Here is a 25,296-nt window from a genome sequence, read left to right on the forward strand (position 1 = left end):
CTATTTTTATTCTCAGTGGGTTCCCCTGCATCCTTCAGCCGTCATTGTAGCTGAGCGGGTACGGTCGATCTCGCACGTTGCTGCAAATGAAGTCTTCAATCATCCTGTCATAGACCGGCTGTCACTCCAATGGTGCTGCATATATGAAGCAACTGCTGGTACAGCCCCTATACCATAAATGCCACGTCAGTGTTTACCGTAGATCTCGATTAAATATCCGCTCGGGATCTCAATAATAATAAAACCAAGGGATTCAAATCTGATAAAGTCCAGACCAAACCAAAAACGTCAATCTCAGCATTGAATCGATAACCCAATTTGCCCAGCAGCAAAGAGTATCTGGCAACCTCTATCTTCATACTAGTCAAGCCAGGATGCCTCTGAGCGATAATTCTGCTCCATTGACACCTGTAGCGGAGTATTCCCCATCGCTACCGGCAGAGGCAGAATCATCTCGCAAGAGTCAGTCACAGCAATTGAGCTTAGATCATCATGGGTATGAAGACAATGATGAAGACGATATAGAGGATGACATAGAAGGACTTTTATGGGACGGTCAGGTGAGTTCAAGCAGGATCACGCAGCGTGCCAGCATTCACCCAAGTCTCATTGCCGGCTGACATTCCTTTGCCTCTCAGGCTGCTCTTATCGCTCATCAATTCGAGCTTGCCATCACTCTTTACAGCAAAGCTGCACTCCCACCCTTTCGATCGCCACTTGCTTGTCTGGCACTTGGCAACCTGATCTCCCGAGGTAGTGGTCATCGGTCTGCTCCCACATCACCCGTGGACGGGACCAAGACATTTGATTTTAGCACCAATCCCAAGTCCGAGAATGCGCCGACGACCCCGATCGAAACACCGTCCATTCTTTCCAGGATCACCGATTATTTCGGTTGGTCGCCCCAATCACCCAGCATCTCATCATCACCTGAGGACGTCAAAGTACCGATACGTCGGACACTGGTCGCTGAAGGCTGGTCCATACCTAAAGATGGCAAGCGGGCCCATAGAGATGTCCAAGGCATGGGCATAGCTGCAGGGTGGCTGCTTTTAGGTCTCGCATGGGCTATCGAGCGGAACAAGCTGGATCAGAAGTCCGTCACCTCTGGCTCTCGCTCCGAGGTCTTACAGCCTGCAGCGAAGTGTAGCATCGAGTCGTCTGCTATCGTGTTCAACACCAATGGCAAAGGCAAGGAGGTTGATCGCGAGGTTTCGGGGGATGAGTCGCGCGCATCATCCTCGACTGGCAAAGGAGAAGCTAGAAATACCTCATCAAGCTCGAGTTCAGATGTCTCGTCCAAGTCGAGTAGACGTGGAAGCAGCACGGCGCCGACATCAGAATCCATCGGCTCAGATGCGAATGTGCTTTACAAGCCCAAAAAGGGGTCAGAAGCAGAAGTCGATCAGCTCATTGTAAGTGGATGTAATATCACGTCAATCTGATGCTGACGATGAGTCAGTATGACTTGCTTCGTCCCTTACTTCATTTGTATCGTCATGGACAAATTCAAGCACATGATCCTGTGTTCTTGCCACCTATACCGCAAGGCGAACTGCCGTCTTTGCTCAAGGCTTCTGGTGATGCCGACAAAAGACGGAATGCTTGGATTCTGGGCGGCGTGGTCGCCAAAATCATTCGAGATAGCCTGCCTGCCCCAGGCCCAGCTCTTGACAATGTCAGCAAGAAGCAAAGACGTCAGTTGAAGAAGGCAAATCTGATCATCACATCATACATTGTGAGCTTGTCAACTATGGAGGTGAGACTGACGGTCATAGTTAGGAATGACGGCGCCACACGGTCAAAAAGTCGACTACTTCAAAACCATCCTCGAGGCAGGTCACTCCAACTTGGCAGAAGCAGACGACCTCATTGCATCCGCCGGACAGAGACTGGACGCTCTCAATGGCAAGTCCTCTGGAGTGACTGCGTACCTTGCCAAGGCGAAAGCCGCAAGGCAAGGCCAAGCCGGCAGCGGGCATCAAAGAATGACTTCGGGTCGTTCTGAGCGGCCTGCGCGGCTTTCACGTAAGGGCTCTTATGCTTCCTTCACATCGAGTCTGGCCAACGGGATCCAACCATCGCCGATACGTAACGCGACTTCTTCCGCTAGTCTTGTCTTGGATGATCACCCCGAGATGGTGGAGAATCAATCAGGATCCGCTCTAGATACGCTTCGACGATTTGGCGCACTGAACATGTCTCACTCCCGAGGCGCACCATCTCGGGAGTCGCTCGAACAAGCCGATGCGCAAATCACCCCATCTGCCCAATCTCCCGTCGACCTACTTAGCCCCGAGGCACAGGCCCCCAACTCAAGCAAAGGCTACCCTCAACTTCACATTTCTAAATCCTCGCCCGTACTCTCGTCCTTCTACGCTTCGATGGAACCTACTTCAGGCGCACGCCGCACCACGTCATCGGCTTTTCTCACTCCGGACCAGGCGAACATTGCTCCTATAGACAAGTGTCTTGCAGATGCTGAACTCGCCTCAGCACTGACAAAGCAAGTCTCTTGCTCAGTCTGCGGAGCGCAAGGTGTCAATTTCCCTGAATGCCGAAAGTGTGGACTACACTTCTGCTCCAGGCAGTGCAGGATTGGTGAGCACGGTGCAGGAGATGGAAAGAAGTGAGTCCAAAAAGTTGTGTAGCCTGCTTCTCTTCGCTGATTCGGACTGTCAGGCATCATTGTGGTCTGTGGGAGAGCAGGAGTAAGGGCCAGGTGTTGCAGCCTGCCCAGCAACGAGCATCACCGTCCGTCGTAGTTCATTGACTGTAGCAATGCTTGTAACTATAGAGAGAGGGTCATTCTTGCACTGTTCACAGCATGCGCATCATGTATCGTATCCATATCAACGGTGAGGAGCCTGGCCCCTGGGATTGACGCTGCCTCTAAGTCTCTACCAATGAAGGAACTCAAATGAACCGAGCACGAAGTCCCAAAAATCTATGAGCATGATCGATCAAAGTCATGCAGTCTACAGGTACTGTTTCCAAAAGCCTATTGTCCCATTATGTGCTGGAATCTTGTCAGATAAGCCGACGAGCCCAAGAACCAGAGTGAAGATTTCGAGGTTGTTAAAACCTGTCCCCGTCAGCAGCGTCTCTTTTAATTCCTCGTCACCCACTATCTATGACGTGTGGGTCTTTGGACACCCAGCCCTCAGATCCGCTCTGCATCGCTCTGACTTTCATGTCGTCCACAAAGGGGCCTTGAGCGAAAAACATGGCTTGCATCTCCGCTTCTGTATTATCTGCATGAGATGGATGAGCGACGACTCGGCCCGAGTCACCGAACTGACCATATCCATGCAAGCCTTTTGGCGTAAATTGACCATGTAGTACATCTTCAAACTCATGCTGAGAGGTATCAGCTGCATTAATCTCCATTATGGAGATTCGGTCAGACTGACATGATCAACCAGTACCCAACCTAGCTTTGGGATGGCCCAGATTGGAGCTATGCGATCAGAAGCATTGTAACTCCACCTCTCTGGCATGGTCTCGCGAGTGTGCCTGAGGATCTCTTGGTCAGGAGACTCGGGAGGCAGCAGCAGAAGGCCTACACTGTGAATGAACCTTGAGACGCAATGGCCGCATTTTGAAGATTTTCCAGTAGAGGACCGGTATCTGTGCCCTCTTTAAAGCGCAGGCCGGCAGATGGCCAGCCTAGATTGATCAAGTCATCAGAACGGACCGAGATTCTTGGGGAGGTGAGGAACACACCATCACGCCATTGTATAGCCTCAAAGCCTTCTTTGCCAAGGACATCATCCAGAAAGATCATACGATCATTCGAAGTCTCGCTCATTCCTGTGGAATGTCAGTCCCTCGCAATGTCAAGTGATCGTGTAATACCGCTCACCATGATCAGATAATACTATGAGATTGACGATGTTCTCTAGGTTTCTCTCCTTGAGACCGTTGAGAAGTCTACCAATAGCTTGATCGACCATCTGAAGAGCTTTCTCCACGTCGACAGAGTTCGGTCCGCCCAGATGTCCAAATTGATCCACTTCCGGCATGTAGCCAAAGATAAGTCGGGGCCTTTTCTCAATGGGCATGTCGATCCAGGTCAACAGCTGATCAACCTTGGCAGATGGATCCATATCCTGCAGGTGAGTCAGCATCTCGCTGGACGTAAGAGATTGTGGACACACTCCAAATGGCACAGCATAAGTAGGTGCCACACCCTGACTCGTTGCTGGTGGTCCAGGCCTACGTGTAAGAGTCAGAAAGGATCGGTTGGGGTTACCAACTCGACGTACCACATCATATTTGCCGTGATCAGACCCGCCTTCTCAGCGACACTCCACATCGGCTCCCCTCTCCACCATTGACTCTCCCCAATCATTTCAGCCTCTTCTATTTTAAATTGTACGCCTTGTTCAGGGTCGTAAAAGTGATTCGCAACAATCCCATGCGTCTCAACATGAAGTCCCGTCATCATGCTCCAGTGGTTCGGGAATGTCAATGTTGGCCATTGGGGTTGCAACGTTTTGGCCCTAAGTCCATTTCCTGCATTTCCAATAGATAGAATGTTTGGCACCAGATTTGCGTGAGACGATAGATAGAGCTCCCTAAAGCCATCAAGGGATACGACCAGAGTTGTAGGATGGAAATCATGCGTCCCGTTGTTCAACAGGGCCAGCTCTGTTGGCGAGTGTCTCCGGTTGGACGGCAACAGAAATGACAGCAGAACAATCCCTGCCGGCAGGAGCAGCAGCCAAAGTAGAGCTTTGGGTATCTGAGAAGCTCTCAGCGTTTGGTGATATCTGGCCCCGGGAGCTCTCACCGATATTCCGAAGATCTCCACACGCTTGGAGGCATAGAAGGCATGGGGCTTGATCGAGGAAGTCAAGGCATCCTCTTCTCCGGCTGCGCGCAGATTCTCGGCTTCCACATAGCCTTCAATATCAAGAGCACCGGCCACAGATCTTTCGTTCTCCGGTAGCATTGGCTCGTTCGCTGCCAATTCCATCGCATGATTTCCAGCTCTGATCCGGCCAGAGACCAGACTCTTCAGCTTGGAAAGCGCCATGATGTGAATGTCTAGGTTCTCTACTACTGAAAGCCCTGTTTATTCTGTGAGATGTCGTCTCGTAGCTGCTCCATCTCCAAGCCTCACAGACGTTTTGCTGGAGAGTGTATCATCGCATGGGACATTATCATTATCCTTTGTGGTCTTGCTATATCCGGACCACGGAGAAGATCTCGCTGCAGTCAGATCGACGAAATTTTGCTTCCGTGTTCTTGGAATCCCCCAGCGCGTCGCTCGTGAAATAAAAAAGTCGAGCGAGGAACGAGATGGAGGTGGGAGATGCCAATGAAATTGTGGTCCGCTATGGACATGTTCTGAAGAGGGAGGACGCGATCGACGAGCCTTCAGAGTAGAATGATCTCGGCGGCATTGAAAAGACGGCGGACTGTCGTCCTACTTCTCATACTTCTGGCCTGCCTGGTGCCCTGCGAAGCCTCTTCCGGCGACAGAAATCCAACATTCCAGCACTGTCTGAAAGGCTGCGTGTCGAAAATCTGCGAATCGTCAAACGCGCCAGCCCTGCCACCGTATCTGTCACTGTTCAGATGGACCTGTGAGGACAATTGCAAGTACCATTGCGTCCACAGCTTCACAGATAATATTCCCATCGGTGGGCAATGGCATCAGTGTAGGTCCCGCCCTCCCTCTCCATCTGACCGAATGAGTAACTTACGTATCTAGTCTACGGGAAATGGCCATTCTATCGATTGGGGCCGATACAGGAGCCTCTGTCTGTGATGATGTCTCTTGGTAATTTATACATCAATTTGAGGGGAATCTTTGAGCTCAAACGACGAGTCAGAGAGGATAACAAATTGAGCAAGTGGTTGAAGTTGGCGGGATGGTGTCAGGTCAATACGTGGTTTTGGAGCACAGTCTTCCACACAAGAGGTGCGTGATGCCCTCTGGGCATAGCTCGGAGATAAGCCTGACCTCGGCGGCGCAGATACGCCTATCACCGAGCGATTGGACTACTTCTCAGCGACTATCACTGTCGCAGTATCCCTCCTCTACGCTATCCTCAGAGTATTCCACCTTCAAACCCCGGTTTCGACATCACGCCTTGCCTGCCCAATCTCTATCGGTCTGGCGGTTCTCATCATGTCCCATTTCACTTATCTTCTGTCATTCCCACTCGGTTCATTTCCATACGGTTATCACACAAAATTCGTCATTGCTCTCGCCATGGTCCATAATATCATTTGGATTTTATGGTCCTTATCCTTCCATATAACGTTACCGACTCTGACCGTCAGAGGCACAGAGATCCGCATACCAGCCCCATATCCACCCAATGATCCCCGCAAGGTCGTACCTCCCACTGCCAACACACCGGCTTTCCTCGTTCTTCTCACCACCCTTGCAATGTCGTTCGAAATCCTAGATTTCCCTCCTTTCCTCAGGATAGCCGATGCACACGCCATATGGCACGGTTGCACTATCCCCCTCGCCGTCGCTTGGTGGTCCTTTTTCTGTACGGATGCCATTGACTTTGAAGGCTCCTTGCTCGACATGCGAGGAGGCGGAGTTGGCGTCGGGATGGACGAAAAGATGCCATTGTCTGGTGGAGCTGGCGGTCATACTGGTCCAGTCACAAGGTCGATGGCTGCTGAGTCACCTCGGACACCACTCGACTCAACATCGCAGCTCGGCGCCATCGTCATGCCCTCAAGCTCCAAGTCGCCTGGGAAGGACAGATTAGAGTAGTGATTTCGCACTATGGGAAAGGGTTTATCAGGATTCGGATGTATCGTCTGAGTCGCGCTCCGCTTCCGAATCGACATGACATTATTCTGCATGGGACCAATCTTACTAAGAAAGCCTGTATTACTATTCCTCGAATCCCAGTGCGAGTTTCATGGACGACCATTCTGGGTATCGATTGATTGGGTATCTTATGCGCAGTATGTTTGTGGCTGTGTTCTCGCCATGTATAAGCCGCCTCCCGCCGACACCCCCTCCTCTCCGCGCTTCTGCAGCTCCTTCACGATCGACTGACAAGACCTCACCGCATAGGGGCTGATCACTGAGAACAAAGTCAGTCTCTGACTCCCTGGCCTGACTGCCGCTTACTCGTCGCTTGCTGGTACCGTTGGCACCCTGGATATCACTGGCTCCGCTTCCGTTGGCAATCTTCTGGGAAGCAGATTTAGCAGCTTTGCCAGAGCTTCTGAGGCAAGAGTCAGCGACAGTGCGACAGAGGGGAATGGTGACTGACCCGGTCTTCTTGTACGTGGAGCGGTAGAAGCTGAATACGGCGTCAATATAACCGGTCTACTGAAATCTAGAGGACTCACGCAATGAAAAGGAACAGATAGCTGGTCAATAGAGCACAGCCGAAAAGAGCAGCTCCCTCGCTACCTGCGCAGTCTGAGACATGAGGTAGAGAGGTGTACTTGTGTGCAAAGTGCTGGTAGCCTGGAGAGGAGGATTAGCTAAATCTTTGCTTGCGCGCGCCAGCCTAGCTCACTGGCAAAGTAGGTGATGAACAGGTCAATGACGAATTGTGTGATTTGCATCGTGGTGAGGTATTTCTTCCACTAAAACGGTGCGATGAGCATAGGAAACGTTGCAAGAACGCCGGGACATACCCAGATTTTGGCTCCACCAGCAGTCGCATAATAGTAGTAGTCTGACCATGCTCGTCAACGATAGGAAGGGATGCAGTCGCGCGCGCAACTCACACATAATGACATGGACAGTGAGGTTGAGGGTGATGACGACCCATTGCTAAGAACGCAGTTTAGACCCGGACGAGACGATCGTCTTAACATCCACTCACCACAGACGTCTCTCCTTCGAGCTGAGTGAAGCACAGGATCGCAGTCGCGGCGTGGTGGAAGACGTGCAGGAAAGCTGGGCAAAGACAGACCAAGTATCAGTAAAAGTACCCGTGCGTATTATTCCTGGGGACTAACCGAGAGGCTTCTTTTTCAGGACGAGGAAGACAGTGTCGATGAGTTCGATGTACTTGACGTAGTAGTTAAGCATGTAGTAGGTGATCAATCGCTGTCATTGGTTATCGAATCAGAGTCCGGTCGTTACTTATACCAGGGGGAACCCACCGGAGTGAAAGCTGTAGTGTTGCAGATGCTCCAGTAAAATCCATGTTTGAGGTAGAGGGGAATGCTGATTTGCAGTGTGAGCTTTGCAGCATATGAGATGCGAACGACCTACATCTCTTCAACCATCAAGCCAAGAATGAGGGCAGAGATAGCGGTGAGGAACAAGTTGTGAGCTTGGAAGAGAGGCGTGAGCTTGTAAGCTGATCTCGAGCGCATAATCTCTCTTCCTCCAAAGATGACCAAGAGATATGTGCCAATTGCCGCAACAACCGCCTTTTGCGTACTCAGTGGAGATGTACCGCTGACCCATGTTCTGTACTCGACAGGTGGTGAAGGTAGTCCGAAAGTCTCCCAAAGTCCGGTAATCGTAGAGTAAAGAGGTCCGGGACCTGGTTTCCACGCGCTAAGAGGATTCATCGTGAGGGGATGGGATGAGAATAAGGAGGGTGGTGCAGGGATTATGCTGTGTGTGTGTGTGTTTGAGGCGGGCGAGATGTGTGTCTGGAAGACGACTGTACACAGTGAGGAGTGAGGAGCGAGCGGTGAGCAAATGACAACAAAATGGCAGTCTGTAACCCGTTTCCTTGAGAGTGTTTATTCGACGAAAATGGGGGGGTTTCACTGAAAATTGTCACGGTCATTACGCGACTTGGGGATTATCAGTGACGTACGAGTGTGGCACAAACGGGCACCATTTGGGGAATGTGTTGCGATTATATGGAATGTAGGTCTCACGTTAGAGGCGCATCTCTGCTGCTGAACATTGATTGCAAAGAAGCAGAGGAGGAAGGACAAGATAATGAGTGCTCAAGAAATGCTGAGTTGCTCTGGATACCTGCACAGCTGAAAGTATTGAGACGCGAGCAAGGTAATTGCGGTCAAGGTGAAATGTGGCGGATGCAGAGATGGCCTTCGACGTGGATCTGGATCAAAGGATGTAGGAGCTATGTTTCGGAGGCCTTTCAGAGCCAAGAAGAAAGGCCCCATCGTCTTCGCGTCTTCATTCCTTCATCACTTCCAACAATGACAGATTACACCATGGAACCCCGGATTTGGCAGCAGATCGCTGTTCGGCGTTGTGCCGAGGTCAAGGGTATGCTCCCCAAGGGCATGCTGATGAGCTCCCCACCGCCATCTAGCATTTTGGACGTCTCTGACATTCCCCGCAAATTCCTGGACATCTCAGACATACTGTTGACAGAAAAACTAACGATAAGCGAGCTTCTCGGAAGGATCTCCGCTGGAAGTCTTACAGCCACGCAGGTGATCAACGCATTCTTCCACCGAGCCTGCATCGCACACCAACTGGTAAGTTGCCTGACGTCGGTTTGACACATGACTCTGATGAGTGGGGCAGACAAACTGTCTGACTGAGGTGTTCTTCGACCGGGCTCTTGAAAGAGCTGCGGAGCTTGACAGACATCTCAAGGCGACCGGACAGGTTCTTGGTCCGCTGCATGGCTGTAAGTATGCCAGAGCTGACAGATATGTACCGGTGCCGACTCAGCTTTCCAGTACCCATCAGTCTCAAGGACCAGATCGATGTCCAAGGTACCGAGCAGAATATGTGTTACGTCGGTCTAGTGGGTACAAAGGCCAGGGACAACGCTGTCATTGTGGATATACTACTCCGCCAAGGGGTGCGTCCTGTCGATCTGCATCTTTCTAAGTCTCAGGCTATCCTATATTGCAAGACAAACATGGCTCAAGGTATCATGGGGGCGGAAGGCTACAACAATGTCTACGGCAGGACTCTTAACCCCTTAAACAGGTCCCTTACCTGTGGAGGGTCCAGCGGCGGCGAGGGAGCCCTGATTGGCATGAGAGGTGCGCTCATGGGCGTTGGTTCAGATATCGGCGGGTCTATACGATTGCCCGTGAGAGACTCTTCAAGCTTCTTGAGAGTGGCTGACTACCTGCAGGCGGCATTTCAGGGGCTATATGCCCTCAAACCCTCCTATGGTAGAATCCCCTATGCGAATACTTCCAGCTCATTTGAAGGTTCGTTGCCGCTTCTCCAGGATGGGCATCATGTTGACTTTTCCGTCAAAAGGCCAAGAAACCATTCGATCGGTCCTTGGACCTATCACGGCGTCCGTTGACGGTCTCAAGGTCTTCACCAAAGCAGTCCTGGAGACTGCTCCGTGGGACTGCGATCCTTGGACACCTCGTATGCCATGGTCAGAAGAGAGGTATAATCTCATCGATCACGGCGGCCTCAAGGGTCCGCTGTGCTTTGCTATCCTCTGGGACGACAAGATTGTGAAGCCTTCTCCACCTTACTGGAGAGCGTTGAAGGAGCTGAAGTCCGCTCTACTTCACGCCGGACATTTTGTGACTGATTGGGAGCCCTTTAAGATGGAAGAAGCCGCCGCCTCATGGATGGACATTCTAAATGCTGATGGAGGCAAAGATCTGAAACAGCATCTCGCTCTATCCGGCGAGCCTCGATTGAATGACGTACTTGATCGAAGCGTGACTGAGCGATCAGTCTCTGAATACTGGAGGCTGTGCCATCGCCGCACGACCCTGATGAAAGAATCCCTTGACCATTGGATGTCTACAGCCACAACCACACCCACGCAACGCCCAGTCGATGCCATCGTCGCCCCTGTCGCCGGCTGCGTTCCAATGCGGCATGATGAGCCACTGTAAGCTTGACCTGGATCTGCTATTCGACCGAAGACGATCTGACATGATTGGCAGACTCGGCAACTATACAACTTTCTGCAACCTGATGGATTATACCACAGCTTTGATGCCAGTGACCAAGGTACTTCCGCATATTGATACTCGCCCACCATCTCACGAGTTCTATTCATCCGCTGACCAGGATAACTATACACGGTACGATCCTGAGCTCTACAGAGACGGTGGTGTCGGTATCCAGATCATCGGCAAAAGATACGAAGAAGAAGCAGTGATCAGGATGACTGAGATTGCTGACCAGGCTCTGAAGGTGCATCTGGCCGCGTCATAAGATGTACATACCGTAGCCATGCTCTGTGCCACACCAGGAGTGCGTGATGAAAATCCCTGTTGTTTGATATCGAAGCGTATATCGAAGCGCTTTCCCTACGATACAAGCAAGAGACCTCGGGCTTCGCTGAACCTTGCTGCGATACTCCGCTCACGGAGTAGTTCCGCGGCACACCTGCATCATGTCATCCTGTCGATACGCTCGGTCCGTCGGTCCGCCCGGGCGGAGGAGTTCTTTCTGCCTGATTTGCCCCACCTGATATATTGAACTCTAACGTTGTATCATCTCCAAGTGGTTAAACCCGATCAATATGGGGTACTAGGGAGAGTGCGGGGCACATGGGCTGATCTCGTGCGGGTCGGGGAAGAGCTGCTCATATGACTGACGATGTCGACGATGTCTTGCCCGCTGACTCTCTTTCTGACCCACCGACTGATTCGGACCGACTTGCTGAGTTCTGCTGGCGAACGAAAATGTCGACAGATCAGTCAGATAGCAAGGCTATCCCCGTAGAGCGCGTGACATCAGCTTTGGACAATGAAGCTTATAGCTCTGTGCGCGATGAGAAGGTCGGTTTCGCCGATCTAGAACAGAAACGGATCATTCCGTCTGCAGGCGTGAGGAAGCCATCGACTCGGGCAGAGTATTGGTCATACGCATGCTATTGTGAGCTATCCCACTATTGCTATGCCTGACTCATCTGTCCCTACCAGACACTGCCCTTTTCCCACCTGGTATCACGGCCTATGGTGGGGCTCTCATGCAGTTGTTGGTGAACAAAGCACACCCTTCTGGATCATTGTCTTGGGGCGGCAAAGTGATCGATGTCAACTCGTTCATCCTGGATCTGCAAGGCATTCTCTTTGCTGTACAGCTGGTCTTGCTTCTCCTCATCGGACCCTACGCAGATTACGGTAGCTGGGGACCTTGGCTCTTGATTGGTAGGTTCAATTGAATCTCGCCGAGCTGACCTTGTCAGGCAGCGAGACAGCCGTGTATATTATCACCTTTGCATTCACTGGGATCTACGAGCCTTCACAGTGGAACGCGGCCAGCGGTCTTTTTGTGATTGGCAATCTGGGTATGCCATCTGTGCCGTAGGCGGAGCCTGACGGAGTCATAGCCGTCAACATGTCCACCACTTTCTTATGGTCTCAATATCCGGCCATCATACGTGACATGCCAAAAATGATCGAATCCGAGCAGGCGGTCATGGAAGGATCAAAGAGGTGAGTTTGGTCGGTCAGCAGTCCGATCCGGTCGAACTGATCGGAATCAGTGCGGCACAACATCTGCACGAAGACTCGATGGAGAGATCCAAGGTAAGATTGACCCCTCCAAAGTGGCGTGGCGTTGGCTCATGCCTCCCAGCTGTACTGCTGGTGTACTTTTCTGGGCTCGTTCCTCCAGCTCTGTGCTTTAGCGGTGGCTGTAGGAATCGCAGCAGCGATTGGCAACGCCAACTTCGACGAGCAGATCAAGAACTACCGGGTTCTGATAGGCTTCTTTGGTGTCATCTGTGTCATCACCACGGTCCCGTTCTTCATCCTACAAAAGCGAAGATCGGGTCAGCAGCTACCTGCTGGCAAAGGCTGGATACTTGCTGGGCCGAGGTCAGTTGCTGACGCTCCGCTCCGACTGACCTCAGCAGACAAGTATTGCAAGGCGCCAAGCAGGCGCGGCACCTAAAGCAGGTCCTGATCTATCTCGCTGCATACTTCCTCCTCCAAGATGCGTACGGCACCAGCGGGTCAGTGAGAGGTATTCAACAGAACTCGTGAGTCCTGATCGCGACTAACGCTGCATGTCAAGCATCCTGAGACCTGCGCAGGGTCATTCAGTATAACACGGTCCAGCTATCTGGATTGTCTCTGGTCGGTTTCACAGGTGGCGGCTTTGGCGCCTTGTTTTGGATGGTTATTCAGCAACGATGGAAGATTTCCGTCCGAGTGAGCTGAGCCTTGATCGAGTATCATGTCGATCGTTGCTGACGAGCAGAAAATGGTCATTCTCGGAGGATTTGGCACTCTCATCCCCAATCTTTGGGGTGTCGTCGGAAACTACACCGACAAGATTGGGTTCCACCATCGTGAGTGACTGTGTGGCACAGCATACCATTGATTCCTCAAGCCTGGGAGTTTTGGCTCATGTCTGCCTATAATTTCATGGACGCGAGTTGGTGAGACACCCTTACACTTCAGCAGCGAGCCTCAGTACTGATGCAAGATACAAGGGGTGTCTTCTACGTCACCATGATCACTGAAGTAGCACCGGCACCTAAGATGTATCTCTTCATGTCGCTCTTCAACATGATGGGCAAAACCTCTGCATTTATCGGCCCATTCATCTCGTCAGCTATCATCACTCGCTCTGGAGGCAAGACGAATATGGCGTACTGGTTTTTGCTTGCGATGGGGGTTTTAGGCTTCATCATACTGTGTTTTGTCGACCCTGACAAGGCCAAAGTAGACAATGCGAAATGTGAGTGAATCTTTGGCAGTCCGTGTTCGAAGCTAATCTGCGTCCAATTCTCTTAGACCTGGAACGCGAAGCTGAGGAGTTGTATTCTGCAGAACAAAGGGCCGACGCCAAGAGCAGAGGAGATGTGCAACTGGAGTCTGTAGCGTAGTCTTACGGTTTGATGTGATCATCGTCTTCTCGGACATATGAAATGCAACATCAGAATACTGCGCTGGCTAGTGAAAAGATACAGTCTAGCGTTGACTATTGTTCACTGTCCCGACCGATTGCCCCTAGCTCATAGTCCCGGAGAAGCAGATGATGACGACCACTCGAATTTGTAAAGGGGCTGGGTGTAGTAATTTGTGTCGTTGAGTCTCACATAAGCGGTGTAAGAGAGCCATACATCTTGATCGTTTGTAGACATCTCGGGGTGAACGACTGACGAGTATCCAAAAGGATTGCCGTGGGGCAGTAGTGTAATGTTCTGGGCCGCCGTCCAGGGTCCATACGGGTTCGCTGAAGTTGAGACTCCAACCTGAACACCGGGCTCCCATTGCTCGAAATGCGTTTGACCTAGCCAGACATATCTGCCGACATAGTCAGAGTAGAAGAAAGTTCCCTGGCCATAGCCCTGAGCAGGGACACCAGGAGTAGCTGGCTGCACGAACTGTCCGTTCAGATTGGCATCGGCGTCATCAACGTGTGGCTGAACGTTGGACCAAGTGCCATTGTTGTAGTAGTATTGATACTCGTTGATGTTGAGGTACTCGTTGAGAGGTACTCTCGCAAGAGCTGTACTGGAACGGTTGTACGTCTGGCCATAGAGATAGAGATAATTGTCTACCTCATTGACGATACCCCCATATGAGCCATAGCAATAGGCGCCTTTTGGGAAGAAAGCCTCTTTCCACAAAGAGATGGTCGGGAGAGTCGTTAAGTTGCTCGAGTGATTGTACCCGAGGAAATAGAGCGAGCACTCGATGTTGTCGTTCGCGGTGTTCGTGGTGTTGATGATCGGCTCGTAAAGGGCCATGAAAGTGGACCCTGAGGGGCTGGCGACCGGATACGCAGGTGAGTTAGGGTAGATGATGACTTCGGTCGTTGGGGCGCAATCCGTACCGGGATCGCCAAATGTATTAGAACATTCGTCACCGCCCACCACATACGGGACATAGCCACCCTTCGTGTAGCCTGGGGGATATTGAAGCAGCTGAGATGTGTAGTTGTAGGTCAATTGTGTGTTGCCTTGCTGAGAAGCTGGAGGTATAGGTAGCAGCTCTGGCCCACTAGAGGTCATGTTGGACCAGGCGGCACTGCTGTGGACAATGAAGGGATTGATGGTGGTGATGTCCTCATTCGTGAGCTTGTCCGTATCACGACACAGCCAGAACGATCTTCCATTGACAAGCGTAGGGCTTGTCACGCACGAATCCCTTTGAACAGTGGGGTCGATAACGATCCCAACGGGTTCCGCATTGGGGTTGGAGAAGGATGGATTGATGTTGTCTCGTTTGAGTAGCGGGGGGTCGACCGGGCGTCTGGAAGGTGATGCAAATGTGATGGTGCCCGTGCTTAGGATAAACAAGAGTTTGAAAAGGCTCAGCATGGTGAGATGAGGTGTATGTCTGACTGGCTCGGTAAACCATCCTCGAGAAGTCAGGGTATTTATATGCCTCACAGACGGTACCTCACATCTGGTAATCATTCAATTTAGGCCTCACTAAGCTCTCTTTAGGCTGTACCGTATCCCTACGGCTGAATTAAAGAGATGTCAGGGTCGTCAAGCTGTTCGGCAGTTGGGGGTGGATCTGGCCGTCATCAGGAGGGATCGAAGCGAAACCCGCATGAGGCGTCAGAGCCCCAGGCTTCGTGGCTGCAGGCCTCCGCAGTGGCGTCCCCCGGCAGTCAGGCGGGGCTCAATCACTGAGATCTGCTAACCGATTTAACCGTTTGGCCAGAGAGGGAGGAAAAACGGCGTGCCCGAAATTACCCAGCATTGACCACCAGTGCCTGTTGTCGCAACCCTTTGCGGCCCGGATATTGCCAACAGATCTCTTTTGCGGACCTCGAACGCGTCCATCGACAATCGGGGCCTGATCTTTTCAGCCTTATTATTTCCTGACATTGCCACACCCGTCTGACGAAAGGCGCTCAAGTCCGATCCAACATAGATCATACCGGCGGCTGAGGCAGACGGTCAGGACGCCATCGTACTACACGTACGGCACTCGGATGTCACCGAATGAGCCGCAGTCATCACGTGGAAGTCGGGTGGACAATTAGCGAGGTGCCGCTCGTCTTCTTCTGTTAGGATTGAACATGCATTGGCCGTGAAGCAATGGCGTCAGACGATCCCTCCTGCTGCTTCTGATGTCGGTGGATAGCATCTATACGCGGGAGGCGAAATCCACGAGACTGTCCACCACTTGCTCAGGCGCGGCAACCCAGAGCATGTGGCCTGTGTCGAATCTGTAGACTTGAGTCCATTGATCCTTCCATCTGTTGACGTATTTCTCCTGTATGACTTTCGAGACGACACGATCTTGCTCAGTGACGAAGTAGGCGACGGGCACATGAAATGTACCTGGTTCCTCCATCGATTCGGGATCCTTCTTGACCACAGGTACATAGTTGAGAGGTTCATTCTGAGTAGCCAGGGACAGAGGTCGGATGGTAGGATCGAAGAGTTCGTGTGCCTTGGGGTAGATACCTTCGAGGGAAGCGTACATGCTCTTTGCGAATGGAGTGTCGGGGCCCAATTTCGGCGTCATGAGACCGTCTTGATACTCAAAGGTCTCATGGGGATCTGCACCATCGAACATCATCTTCGGGTCGTTGACCATCTGACTGTCTCGACTTGTCATTCCGACCTTCTCCATCAACGGACAGGAGGCGAACACCATGCCAACAATCCCATTCGACTTGCCAAACGACTCCCGCTCCTTCTTCCACAGTCCTTCAAAGGCCGGAGGAGCGAGCTTACCGCCAAGACTCCAGCACACCGGGATCACATCATGGCCGTTATCGATGAGTTTGAGCAGCTCGGCTCGAATGAATTCGGCGGTAGTGCTGGCCGTGACAGCTGGGTCACGATTGTGATGGGGCAGCTCCTGGCACCAGGTGGCATAGCCTTTCGACCATAGCAGATGGATGACAGGCGAGAAGACTTCGCTACCGATCCATGCGCCTTGAATGAGAAAGAAGACTGGTTTGGATGAAGCCATGGTAAGAAGCGATAGTCAAGGAGGAAGTAGTATATGTCGCAGAAGGCTTGTAGATCTTGTCTCCACAGGAATGGGCTAATTAATAAGGTATGTCCGACAAAATCCTATCGGACGAACCTCGTCGGGACCCACATGAAAGTTGGTCGGTCAATCGGGCAATGCGGCCATACGGCTGCAGAGTTTTGTCCGTCTGCCAAGGTTGTATGACGATAATGATCGGGGCATATGCGGACTTATGTGTATTGACGGTCTTGGCGTGACTTGAGCGATGCTTATGGTTGCCATGCTCCTCATCTCCACGAGCAGTTCTCAATGAACATCGACACGGTCTGATCGTCCGAGTGGACGAAGACGGTGAGTTGGCCGGCAGACGTCCCAACCGATATCATGGTTACCCGAGCAAGGTTCTGACAGATTTTGTGGGAGAGGAGCGGAGTCATGGAATAGAATCAAGAAGGACTTACCGCCATAGATCCGATGACATTGGAGACACTGTGATCATTGCGCAGCCTTCGCTGCAGTGCCCAGATCCACGGATGACGGAAACGAAGCTCCGCCTCTGAAGACCATTTCGTCAGTCCATAGCTGAAAATTGTCAAGCAGGTTACGACTGACTTGGATTATTCGCCGGACTTACTATTAACGTCCACTGATGCTGCGTAGACACGCCAAACAGATTAGGAATGCAGAGCGGAGTTCATGAGCGGATCACTGTCTATGAATGTCTCAAAGCCTAATGTCTCATTCAGGGACGGCATTGGCATCGGATCAGACGATGGACGAGGCAAGACTGTGCTCTGCACGTAGACAAGAAGTGCATGCGTGCGATGTTGTGAGAGGAGACTGTCTACGCGTTAGGAGGCAGCAAAGAGGAAGGGGAATCCATCCATGGAGCAGAGAAGACCTGTAGTGACTTCGATGGCCTCACCTTCCATAGAGTCCAGTAGACGTCACAGTCCCCGAGTCAGGATCACAATAGACTTGAAGTTGCGACCCCGGCTGTTGAGTCGCGATGGATTCTTTCCACTTCGATTTGATGACCTCAAGCTCGGACAAAAGATTTTGCCTGGTATAATACATGTCCGAGTAGGCACTTGCTATGATCTTCTCGAGATCCCCACATAAATCCGCCTGGAAAATGAGGCTGCCCCTTTCACGAGCATCCCAATGGTTTTCCACAAGGGACAACAGATCCGGGATCTTGGTCTTACAGGACCCACAGAAAGTGTGTAAGATCGGCGAAGCATGTTCAGGGATGTCGGCAGTCTTGAGTACCAACTCCGTCATTCCTCTGCCAGCGTCCGAACTCAAGCTCGCAGGGGAAGATCCGGTGACCCGATCTCCTAGGGACGACATTCCGGGATGGTGTAAAAGGCAAGTCCTATAGTGTAGAAACTCAGAGGGCTTTGAGGAAAGTACTGTAGAGCTGGGACGAACGCGAGCGATTGTATGGTGGAGACGACAGAAATGTTGAAAAGGTGGGGATGGTCGCTCGTCGTTGTTGCGACTCCAACTCAGCTCAAAGGACACTTGCCCCTTGGCGAAATCCTAAAACTCGTTAATCAGGAGGGAGCCAGAAAGGATTGAACACTTACAAGTCTCACATGAAACCGCTTCACCCATCCCCCTGCTTCGCGTCGCCTCTGTCTTCATCCTCTTTCCAGCTGACAAATCTGTCATGCTCGGTGTTCCAGATCCTCGGGGCCGTCTTTGGCCCTGCGCAAACCTCCTTGAGTGTGAGTCCCGCTTGAAGACAATCAGACGAGCGTGGTGACCGAACGACTCACTCTTCACACTGCGACCAAATTCCTCGCCTTCTTCACCGCCTGGACCCCATGGATATCCGTCTACGCCCTTTGGTAAACGGATGAACCAATTCTTCTTGACTCGGCCGTCACCTGAGTAAGTTGGTGCCCATGTGTTTCCACCAGACAGCACGAGAATATAATCTGCTCATATAGATGAGCTTCGCGAGCCTCGACCCTGCTCCGGACTGACGATGATTGGTCATCTACATTGGCGTGTCAATTGGTCTGGACCAGGTCGTCTGCTCGAACCTTACCTTGTATCCTCCTGACAGGGTGAAATGGATGCTTCTCGATTTCCCCATGCGAACTTTTCGACGCATTGCCTGTCTGAACTTGTCCTCCTCATGACGTCCATTCCTACGAAGGGAGAGCATTAAGTCTGCAAAGATCGTTGCCTGACTCCTGTGTCAGGAAATTCACTCACGGGTCATCAGAGTTGCTTTCATGTATTGCGCTCTCTATCCCGATCATCGACCTCCGCTTCTTCTTGCGTCTTTCTCGCTCATTATCACTATCGGATCCTTCACCAGTCCAAGGATAAGATATTGTATAGGTCCCAATGTCCCAGAGTACTGAGGAGTAAGCCTCGGGACAACGATCAACAAGTCGCTCACATGTACCGCCTCGTTCCCCCGACGGGAGCACTGCAGTCGTTGGGTCAGACGCTTCCTCTCATGCTCGGATTTCCAGCCTCACATCGTCCATCAGCACCTAGAGCCGTGGCGATCAGCAGATGCGATAGCCGGGATGTCCGACACACCTTCGTGCGTGGTGTAGCTGATAGGATGCAAGGTAGTCTCAACAGCTAGACGATTGACTTCGCCATCCTTGGACATGCCTATAAGGAGGTGCTCCGTCAGTGTCCGAGTGGTCCCGACCCGGAAGACGTTTATGCCCACCCAGCAGACCTCGAGGTATGGCCCAGCTATAGGTCGCTCCATCAAGCTGCATTCGTAGATCATAGTGTAGAGCTAATCTTATGAGTGACACTGAGCGAAATGGCAAAGACTAGTCTCACCCCTAGCCTGATGCCTTTGTATGCACCAGAAGTTCCGCTTTCTCAAAGCTGGAAACCGCTCGAGGTCCTCGGCGGTAAAGCCCCACTGCTCGTCGAATGTCGTCTGGAGATTCTGTAGAGCATCTTGACTGGAGGGCACATCAGGGTATCCTTCATTGGTTCGCTTTCCCTTAGCGTTCAGTTTATGGATAGACCACATGTCTATTCATCATCGTCCTGAGTCAAATGTGTCAGAAGTCGTGATGATGGAGAGATCCATAGGCATATTCAAAATAGAATCCCACTGATTTCATCTCGGTAAGATGGACGACTCCGGATGCTCAAGGCGCCGACGACCATCATTACAGATGCGCGTACTGCATACAGGGGTATTTCACGATATACAAAGAGGTCTCTAAGAGTGCTATGTCAAATCAAAGGTGATCTTGTCATGATCATCTCATTCATTCCCATCTACCTCTTTCCGCACCACAACCTTCATACTCTGCAACGCTCTCTCCCTGACCTCCTGGGGTGTCCCGTCGATGTCGACCCATGCGACACCAGGCTCGTTCCTGGGCAATTCCAGAGTAGCTAATTGTGATTTGAGCATCTGAGCTCCCATGAAATGATTTTTACGAGCAGCTATTCGTTGAGCTAGGAGCTCTGGAGTTCCATGACAGTAGAGGAACAGAGTTTGGAGGTTGTCCGTGGCTGGTTTATGCACTTCCATCTCTGGTCGAGCAGCGGGATGAGCGGGAGGCTGAAGACAATCAGCGTTTGAGCTGTAAGAGAAAAGTCGTCTGAAGCAACTCACCAAGTCATGTTTCGGCGGCGGCATGGCTTCTTCGACATCACCTCTCAGAATGTCTCGATACCATTTCTTCAATGCAGAACAAGCGATGACTATGCCAGCCCTTCCCAGCCCTCCATTGTCTTTCGACCTCACCTCTCCACGCTCCCACTGCTCCTTGCACACTCGTTCGGCTAGGCTCAAGATCAGATGATGTTACCACTTATGGGGTGACGCGGAGCTCGGGGCCAAACTCACCCGTTGACCTTATCAGAGCCAGCCATGGTAGTCGGTCGTCGTCAGTCAACGGTATCCCTTTGCTCATCTTGTCTATATTTGATTGAGGGTGCAAAGTATCGCCGTCGACGAAGGGTAGGTGTAGGTCTTCTGCTATACCACTTCCGATTGTGGATTTCCCGCTGCGAGGTCGTTCAGCTCGAATTGGGACATGTAATTATCGACCGTCGGGGAGACATACCATGAAGCAGGCCCCTGAGGAGCTCAAATAAGCCCTTGTACCATTCAGTCGCCCGCAGGACCACTCACCATGACGATAAGAAGCACGGGACGGGGCTCGTTCGGCGGGACTGTCAATTCTACGTCATCCTCTTTGAACAGCTCTTTAGCTCTTTCTGACACCATGATAAGAGGAATGTGGGCTCTGGAATATGGAGATCGTTCACTGTCAAGCGCTTCGCAATGATTGTCTCGTACAATTGTGATTGGACGGGTCAAAGTTTTTCAAACTGGATATGAGACCGTTGTCGAAGCATCAGGAGAGAAAAGATGATGATGTATTCCGGCCCGAGATCCGGTGACCAGGGAGGCAATGAGGATGGAGGATACAGCGGACGGATACTCGATCAAGGAAGGGCCATCAATGTCGATTCCTGTGCGCCAGTCCAGGGCGATAGATGCAAGAGGAAGTCGGCTCAGTCAAGCAGCAGCATGTCTGCTCGCCGTAGGACCGGAGAGCCTATCCAGAGTTCAGATTGAGGTTCTGCCGCTAAATTCAAGTGAGCCGTCCGTAGGCGACAATGACCATGGTCAAGGATCCTCATCATTATGAGTCGACGACAGTCCTCCCAATACATCAATGGCGCCGCAAGCTACCAGCGAGACGTGTCCTCCGACATCTCGCCGCGATGCCGCAGGCAAGCTCCTGATTGAAGACAGGAACTTATGTGCGGATGACAGCGCTCTGAACCCCTTTTGTCGGCGAACCTTTATGCTCGTCATGCCGTGCACCAATCGAGCAACACCTATGTCCACTCTACAGACCTCACAGCGTACTTGACTCAGTACGCCATGCATAAGGTATCAAAATTAGGTGTAATGATTCCAGCAAACCGAGATTCGCCGTTGACCGGATGCCGATCGATGGTTGAAAATGACGACACCCATCGAGTAAACAAAGCGAACCCACTTGCCGCTCTTTCACCTCTTCTCCCTTCCTCCTGCACTTCTTCATCGACAGCCTGCAACCTCTCAGCTCGTCATAGAATCTCTGAAGAGCCACAGGACGTCTAACCAGCAACATGCCATCCTCAAAAGGCAAGCCTACCGACCCCAAGCTCAGGGAAAACCTGAAAGACAGTGAGTGGCCTCACCCCGTCCAACGCGTATCGCTTGACATGAGGATTGCGCTAACGATCCTGTGCAGAGATCAAGAATGAAGGCAACAAGGATGGATCAGGTAAAGGTCAATGGTCCGCATGGAAGGTCAGTCGTGTGATGCCCTTCATCGAGCAGCACACTGTATGCTGACGTTGTCACTTCTGCCCTATCAGGCCGCCAAGTTAGGCAAAGAGTACGAAGCAAAGGGAGGAGATTACGAGAACGAGGCTGGATCGAAGAACGAGCCTAAGAAAGGGACTCCAGAGCCCAAGACAGAGTCCAAAAAGGCCAAAGAGACCAAATCGACAAAGAGCAAAGATGAACCAAAAGAGGAGGCCAAGGAGACCAAATCGACAAAAGCAAAGGAGACCAAGGCGAAATCTACCTCTACCAAGGAGACCAAATCGACAGCCAAGTCCGGATCCAAAGCTACTACAGACAGCAAGAGCAAGAGCTCTGCTTCCGCTACCAAGAAGGCTGCTCCCAAGGCTACCAAGTCGGCGGGCAAGAGGACTTCTGGAGCTACGGAGAAGAAGACTGCTGCGGCTGAAAAATCCAAGGACGCTGCCGCCAAAAAGTCGAGTGCAAAGTCAAAGAAGACGGCGTCAAAGTGATGGAGAGGATGGACGTACAGGCGAACTGAGAAGGATTGTTGTATATATGGAGGAAAGCAAACCTTCGTGGTTATCCGAATGGCATCGAGGTCTATGGGTCCACGATCGATGGGACAGGTGTGCGCAAACCGTCCATGAATCTAACGGTGTCGCTGGGATAGACTTCCTTTGATGAACTGGTCTCCCTTCACAACTGACCACCCTCCACCCCGGTAGCGATGGAGACTAACAGACCTCACAGCACGATGAATGAGTCCCTCAACCTCACGATTCCCTTCAGAACCCTCCTCAACACCATTATGGACTGATAACCTCCACCACAGTCAATCCCATTCACTCTCCCACACCTTCGCTGGTCCACCGCTCTTCAACTTCCAAAATGCCTTCGAAGACCCGTAGTGAACCCATCAAGCCACTTGATGACCTCGGCACACTCGCTCAGACCTACTTTACACCTCATCTGCGTCGCCCTCGACTAGTCCAAGAGCCTATACCGCCTTCTCTGGCGGCATCTCGCCTGCCTCCACCGTGCGCTGAAGTGGACGAGAGACCTCGGTGGAGGTATCGACGATTCAAGCGGTGGCAAGATGCCGTCGTGCCGCTGAGAAAGGCAGTAGTGGATCAGAATCGGAGGGGTGAGCTCCTTCACTAGCGGATTCGATGTCACGTTGACGCTTTTATCAGCACACCTGAGGAGGTATCAGACCTTTGCCATTCCTTCTAACCCCGTCGTGCGACGAGGTCTGTCAGCTATACAGTGGACTCCTGCGCAGACCCCTCATCCTAGCAGGCTGTCGGCTCCGGTCCAAGAAGCCGTTCTCGACCATCACCTGCTTAGCTCAGAGCACTCAAGTCCCTCACCTCTCGTGCAGCCATTCCCATATTCTCCGCCCCGGCCGCAATCTTACGATGGTTGGGGCAAGCTGCCAAAAGCTGAGCGTCGCGCCAGACGGCTCCGACTTCTCCAGTTCAAGTATGCTTTGGACCAAGAACATGAGCGCCGATTCAGATTAGCCATGGCGTCGGTCATTCCTGATCTGATTGCTTTCGAGAGCAAGTTTTTGTGAGCTACACGATCCCCTTGCATGAGACTCGGCCTCATTCCCTTTCCAGGCGGCTTGATTCCTCGACGGGAAATGCACCACAATGGGAAGACGACGCCGACTTGAGTTCTGCAATGACCAGGTGATTCTACTGCCGCTCCCAATTTCGGAAAGCTAAGTGACCCAACAGGACCCAATTCTTCCGTGACATCCGCAAAAAGTCTAGCAATATCTGGCATTGGGTCGATCCGACAAGACATCAACCAGTATCTCGGCGACAAGAGATCCATGCGGCAGTGAAGAAGACTGAAAATGAGCGGAAAGCGAGAAAAGAGAGGAGAAGTGCGATGCAACAGAACAAACTTCAAGCACAGAGCAGCGCAATTGCTCCCGCCCCTCCTCCTCGCCAGGCACCTGAATCCATTGCGAAGAATCTGACAGGGATCTCCGGGCAGCGTCGAACCAAGAGTCCAAAGACGCCGGCTGCTCGAAGCGATGAGGACGGTCTGAGCACGTCGCCCGACTTGACGGATGGTTCGACAGCTTCAGAGACTGGCATACGGACCCCGACCTCAAAGGCGGATCGACCAAGAAAGCTTGCAACCCTCAAGACTGCTCCGGTGAGCACCAGTAGTCCGCCTGATGCCGGTCCAGAAGCAATCGGCACAAAACCTTCGACCTTGCAAGAGAACGCGCCGAAAGCTAAGCGATCGAACCGCTCCTCGGAAGCTGTCAATTACGACCGTGATCAGTCTACACCTCGATCTGCCTCCGGACGACAGGCTCGATCATTGCCCCTGACGCCTTTCGAGCCTACCGAGCTCTGTCGAAAACAGGATCAGACCGTCCATGTGCAAGATCTCGAAAGGTTGTTGAGTCTGCTCAGGGTCGAGAATCAACATCTCAAAGCAGGAGGCGTGACGCACAACAGTCCGGCTGACATTTCAGGAGAGCGGAGACGGACCGCACCGAGGCATGCTTCACATCGCAGCGGGGCATCTGGGAAATCTCAAGCGTCACGGTCAGATGAGGACGAATCTGTATCGGTAGCGATAGAGACGACGAAGAACGCTGGATCGACATTGGAAACCCACACAGCTGAACCTGAGCCGTACCATCAGCAGGAGAGCGATATCCCGATCCAGATGGGGAACATGTCATCCGGGGGAACAGCTCGATTGGCTAATCTTGAGGACATGGTGCCACGAAGACCTGACATCGATTCGATTCAGTGCAAAATTCGAATCCCTGAGACTGCTGCAAACCTGCACTCGCCAGACGTGTCCGCCGCGACAACTTCCGCAGCTCATGCCTCGTCTTCTCCTCTGCCCCTCGGTGATCTCAATATAGATGTCGATACTGCTCTTCCCGTTTGCTCATCATCGACACGTCGTCCCGTCTCGCGATTGGAGTCTGAGCACAGTTTGAGAGTAGACTATGAGCTCGAAGAGGAGGAGGACAGCAGCGACGATTCCTCGAAGTTGAGTGGTGCTGAGGACGCTCAGTCTCACGATACTGCCGATTCGTTTGACGATGACTCAACTCTCGACACTGACTTGTCGGCATTGGCTAAGTCGGCTCATCATCGCTCGATCCATGCGATTTAATGATGATTTTTAGTGTCGAGTGAGACCAGGTTGTGTCTCTCGGA

General features: G+C 52.0%; 12 protein-coding genes across 12 annotated transcripts; 6 read left to right on the top strand and 6 right to left on the bottom strand.

Moving 5' to 3' along the window:
- Positions 1-274: 274 nt before the first annotated feature.
- Positions 275-2,852, top strand: BD324DRAFT_633004 (hypothetical protein). Its single transcript, XM_022016587.1, has 5 exons — positions 275-560; positions 639-1,415; positions 1,463-1,738; positions 1,779-2,629; positions 2,683-2,852. The coding sequence occupies exons 1-5, from the start codon at positions 375-377 to the stop codon at positions 2,771-2,773; spliced, it is 2,181 nt and encodes a 726-aa protein (XP_021869669.1). The 5' UTR covers positions 275-374; the 3' UTR covers positions 2,774-2,852.
- Positions 2,836-5,178, bottom strand: BD324DRAFT_633008 (alkaline-phosphatase-like protein). The gene is made up of 10 exons (XM_022016588.1): positions 4,796-5,178; positions 4,269-4,747; positions 4,161-4,218; positions 3,866-4,112; positions 3,727-3,813; positions 3,567-3,669; positions 3,414-3,516; positions 3,303-3,360; positions 3,129-3,254; positions 2,836-3,085 (listed from the first exon to the last, which is right to left on the bottom strand). Exons 1-10 carry the CDS (start codon positions 5,039-5,041, stop codon positions 2,979-2,981), a joined length of 1,614 nt encoding a protein of 537 aa, XP_021869670.1. The 5' UTR covers positions 5,042-5,178; the 3' UTR covers positions 2,836-2,978.
- A 217-nt stretch (positions 5,179-5,395) lies between these two features.
- On the top strand, positions 5,396-6,748 carry BD324DRAFT_582170 (Per1-like-domain-containing protein; the record flags this gene model as incomplete). The annotated part of the gene is made up of 3 exons (XM_022013547.1): positions 5,396-5,669; positions 5,723-5,932; positions 5,988-6,748. The coding sequence occupies 3 exons, from the start codon at positions 5,396-5,398 to the stop codon at positions 6,746-6,748; spliced, it is 1,245 nt and encodes a 414-aa protein (XP_021869671.1).
- A 586-nt stretch (positions 6,749-7,334) lies between these two features.
- BD324DRAFT_643072 (ELO family) lies at positions 7,335-8,523 on the bottom strand (the record flags this gene model as incomplete). Its single annotated transcript, XM_022017524.1, has 8 exons — positions 7,335-7,459; positions 7,512-7,581; positions 7,633-7,673; positions 7,726-7,771; positions 7,824-7,897; positions 7,960-8,050; positions 8,107-8,170; positions 8,219-8,523. The coding sequence occupies 8 exons, from the start codon at positions 8,521-8,523 to the stop codon at positions 7,335-7,337; spliced, it is 816 nt and encodes a 271-aa protein (XP_021869672.1).
- Positions 8,524-9,144: 621 nt separating this feature from the next.
- Positions 9,145-11,186, top strand: BD324DRAFT_646479 (amidase signature domain-containing protein; the record flags this gene model as incomplete). Its single annotated transcript, XM_022017628.1, has 7 exons — positions 9,145-9,414; positions 9,464-9,569; positions 9,622-9,746; positions 9,783-9,983; positions 10,029-10,107; positions 10,160-10,757; positions 10,813-11,186. The coding sequence occupies 7 exons, from the start codon at positions 9,145-9,147 to the stop codon at positions 11,084-11,086; spliced, it is 1,653 nt and encodes a 550-aa protein (XP_021869673.1). The 3' UTR covers positions 11,087-11,186.
- A 277-nt stretch (positions 11,187-11,463) lies between these two features.
- On the top strand, positions 11,464-13,575 carry BD324DRAFT_643074 (autophagy protein; the record flags this gene model as incomplete). The annotated part of the gene is made up of 12 exons (XM_022017525.1): positions 11,464-11,540; positions 11,637-11,752; positions 11,800-12,027; positions 12,066-12,167; positions 12,210-12,315; positions 12,366-12,408; positions 12,458-12,699; positions 12,738-12,863; positions 12,918-13,035; positions 13,085-13,175; positions 13,217-13,265; positions 13,320-13,575. The coding sequence occupies 12 exons, from the start codon at positions 11,464-11,466 to the stop codon at positions 13,573-13,575; spliced, it is 1,554 nt and encodes a 517-aa protein (XP_021869674.1).
- Positions 13,576-13,844: 269 nt separating this feature from the next.
- Positions 13,845-15,155, bottom strand: BD324DRAFT_652608 (hypothetical protein; the record flags this gene model as incomplete). The annotated part of the gene is made up of 1 exon (XM_022018522.1): positions 13,845-15,155. The coding sequence occupies one exon, from the start codon at positions 15,153-15,155 to the stop codon at positions 13,845-13,847; it is 1,311 nt and encodes a 436-aa protein (XP_021869675.1).
- Positions 15,156-15,936: 781 nt separating this feature from the next.
- Positions 15,937-16,773, bottom strand: BD324DRAFT_652609 (Alpha/beta hydrolase fold-1; the record flags this gene model as incomplete). The annotated part of the gene is made up of 1 exon (XM_022018523.1): positions 15,937-16,773. One exon carries the CDS (start codon positions 16,771-16,773, stop codon positions 15,937-15,939), a length of 837 nt encoding a protein of 278 aa, XP_021869676.1.
- A 1,492-nt stretch (positions 16,774-18,265) lies between these two features.
- On the bottom strand, positions 18,266-19,871 carry BD324DRAFT_101839 (DNA polymerase ligase-domain-containing protein). The gene is made up of 12 exons (XM_022011911.1): positions 19,600-19,871; positions 19,481-19,552; positions 19,342-19,419; positions 19,278-19,292; positions 19,196-19,225; positions 19,006-19,153; positions 18,836-18,938; positions 18,772-18,784; positions 18,672-18,722; positions 18,561-18,620; positions 18,369-18,499; positions 18,266-18,321 (listed from the first exon to the last, which is right to left on the bottom strand). Exons 1-11 carry the CDS (start codon positions 19,796-19,798, stop codon positions 18,450-18,452), a joined length of 819 nt encoding a protein of 272 aa, XP_021869677.1. The 5' UTR covers positions 19,799-19,871; the 3' UTR covers positions 18,266-18,321; positions 18,369-18,449.
- Positions 19,872-20,038: 167 nt separating this feature from the next.
- Positions 20,039-21,013, bottom strand: BD324DRAFT_582195 (P-loop containing nucleoside triphosphate hydrolase protein; the record flags this gene model as incomplete). Its single annotated transcript, XM_022013550.1, has 5 exons — positions 20,039-20,341; positions 20,432-20,565; positions 20,630-20,790; positions 20,850-20,863; positions 20,918-21,013. 5 exons carry the CDS (start codon positions 21,011-21,013, stop codon positions 20,039-20,041), a joined length of 708 nt encoding a protein of 235 aa, XP_021869678.1.
- Positions 21,014-21,805: 792 nt separating this feature from the next.
- On the top strand, positions 21,806-22,747 carry BD324DRAFT_682816 (hypothetical protein). The gene is made up of 3 exons (XM_022019164.1): positions 21,806-21,967; positions 22,035-22,093; positions 22,162-22,747. Exons 1-3 carry the CDS (start codon positions 21,910-21,912, stop codon positions 22,600-22,602), a joined length of 558 nt encoding a protein of 185 aa, XP_021869679.1. The 5' UTR covers positions 21,806-21,909; the 3' UTR covers positions 22,603-22,747.
- Positions 22,748-22,981: 234 nt separating this feature from the next.
- Positions 22,982-25,252, top strand: BD324DRAFT_682817 (hypothetical protein; the record flags this gene model as incomplete). Its single annotated transcript, XM_022019165.1, has 3 exons — positions 22,982-23,237; positions 23,287-23,665; positions 23,836-25,252. 3 exons carry the CDS (start codon positions 22,982-22,984, stop codon positions 25,250-25,252), a joined length of 2,052 nt encoding a protein of 683 aa, XP_021869680.1.
- Positions 25,253-25,296: the final 44 nt, after the last annotated feature.

The sequence above is a fragment of the Kockovaella imperatae genome (genome assembly GCF_002102565.1).
Source record: "Kockovaella imperatae strain NRRL Y-17943 chromosome Unknown BD324scaffold_11, whole genome shotgun sequence".
Classification (NCBI taxonomy): Eukaryota; Fungi; Basidiomycota; class Tremellomycetes; order Tremellales; family Cuniculitremaceae; genus Kockovaella; species Kockovaella imperatae.

What these genes read in the sequence shown, in the direction of transcription:
- BD324DRAFT_633004 (XM_022016587.1), top strand. Translation starts at nt 375, where the DNA reads ATGCCTCTGAGCGATAATTCTGCTCCATTGACACCTGTAGCGGAGTAT. An exon ending in GACTTTTATGGGACGGTCAG is followed by an intron (nt 561 to 638) that starts GTGAGTTCAAGC and finishes TTTGCCTCTCAG; the next exon opens with GCTGCTCTTATCGCTCATCA. An exon ending in GGTGCAGGAGATGGAAAGAA is followed by an intron (nt 2,630 to 2,682) that starts GTGAGTCCAAAA and finishes TCGGACTGTCAG; the next exon opens with GCATCATTGTGGTCTGTGGG.
- BD324DRAFT_633008 (XM_022016588.1), bottom strand. Translation starts at nt 5,041, where the DNA reads ATGGCGCTTTCCAAGCTGAAGAGTCTGGTCTCTGGCCGGATCAGAGCT. An exon ending in CATAGTATTATCTGATCATG is followed by an intron (nt 3,814 to 3,865) that starts GTGAGCGGTATT and finishes GACATTCCACAG; the next exon opens with GAATGAGCGAGACTTCGAAT. An exon ending in AAAAGGCTTGCATGGATATG is followed by an intron (nt 3,255 to 3,302) that starts GTCAGTTCGGTG and finishes CATCTCATGCAG; the next exon opens with ATAATACAGAAGCGGAGATG.
- BD324DRAFT_101839 (XM_022011911.1), bottom strand. Translation starts at nt 19,798, where the DNA reads ATGTGGTCTATCCATAAACTGAACGCTAAGGGAAAGCGAACCAATGAA. An exon ending in CATACCTCGAGGTCTGCTGG is followed by an intron (nt 19,420 to 19,480) that starts GTGGGCATAAAC and finishes ACCTCCTTATAG; the next exon opens with GCATGTCCAAGGATGGCGAA. An exon ending in ATGGGCACCAACTTACTCAG is followed by an intron (nt 18,621 to 18,671) that starts GTGACGGCCGAG and finishes CAAAGGGCGTAG; the next exon opens with ACGGATATCCATGGGGTCCA.
- BD324DRAFT_682816 (XM_022019164.1), top strand. Translation starts at nt 21,910, where the DNA reads ATGCCATCCTCAAAAGGCAAGCCTACCGACCCCAAGCTCAGGGAAAAC. An exon ending in CAGGGAAAACCTGAAAGACA is followed by an intron (nt 21,968 to 22,034) that starts GTGAGTGGCCTC and finishes GATCCTGTGCAG; the next exon opens with AGATCAAGAATGAAGGCAAC. An exon ending in GTCAATGGTCCGCATGGAAG is followed by an intron (nt 22,094 to 22,161) that starts GTCAGTCGTGTG and finishes CTGCCCTATCAG; the next exon opens with GCCGCCAAGTTAGGCAAAGA.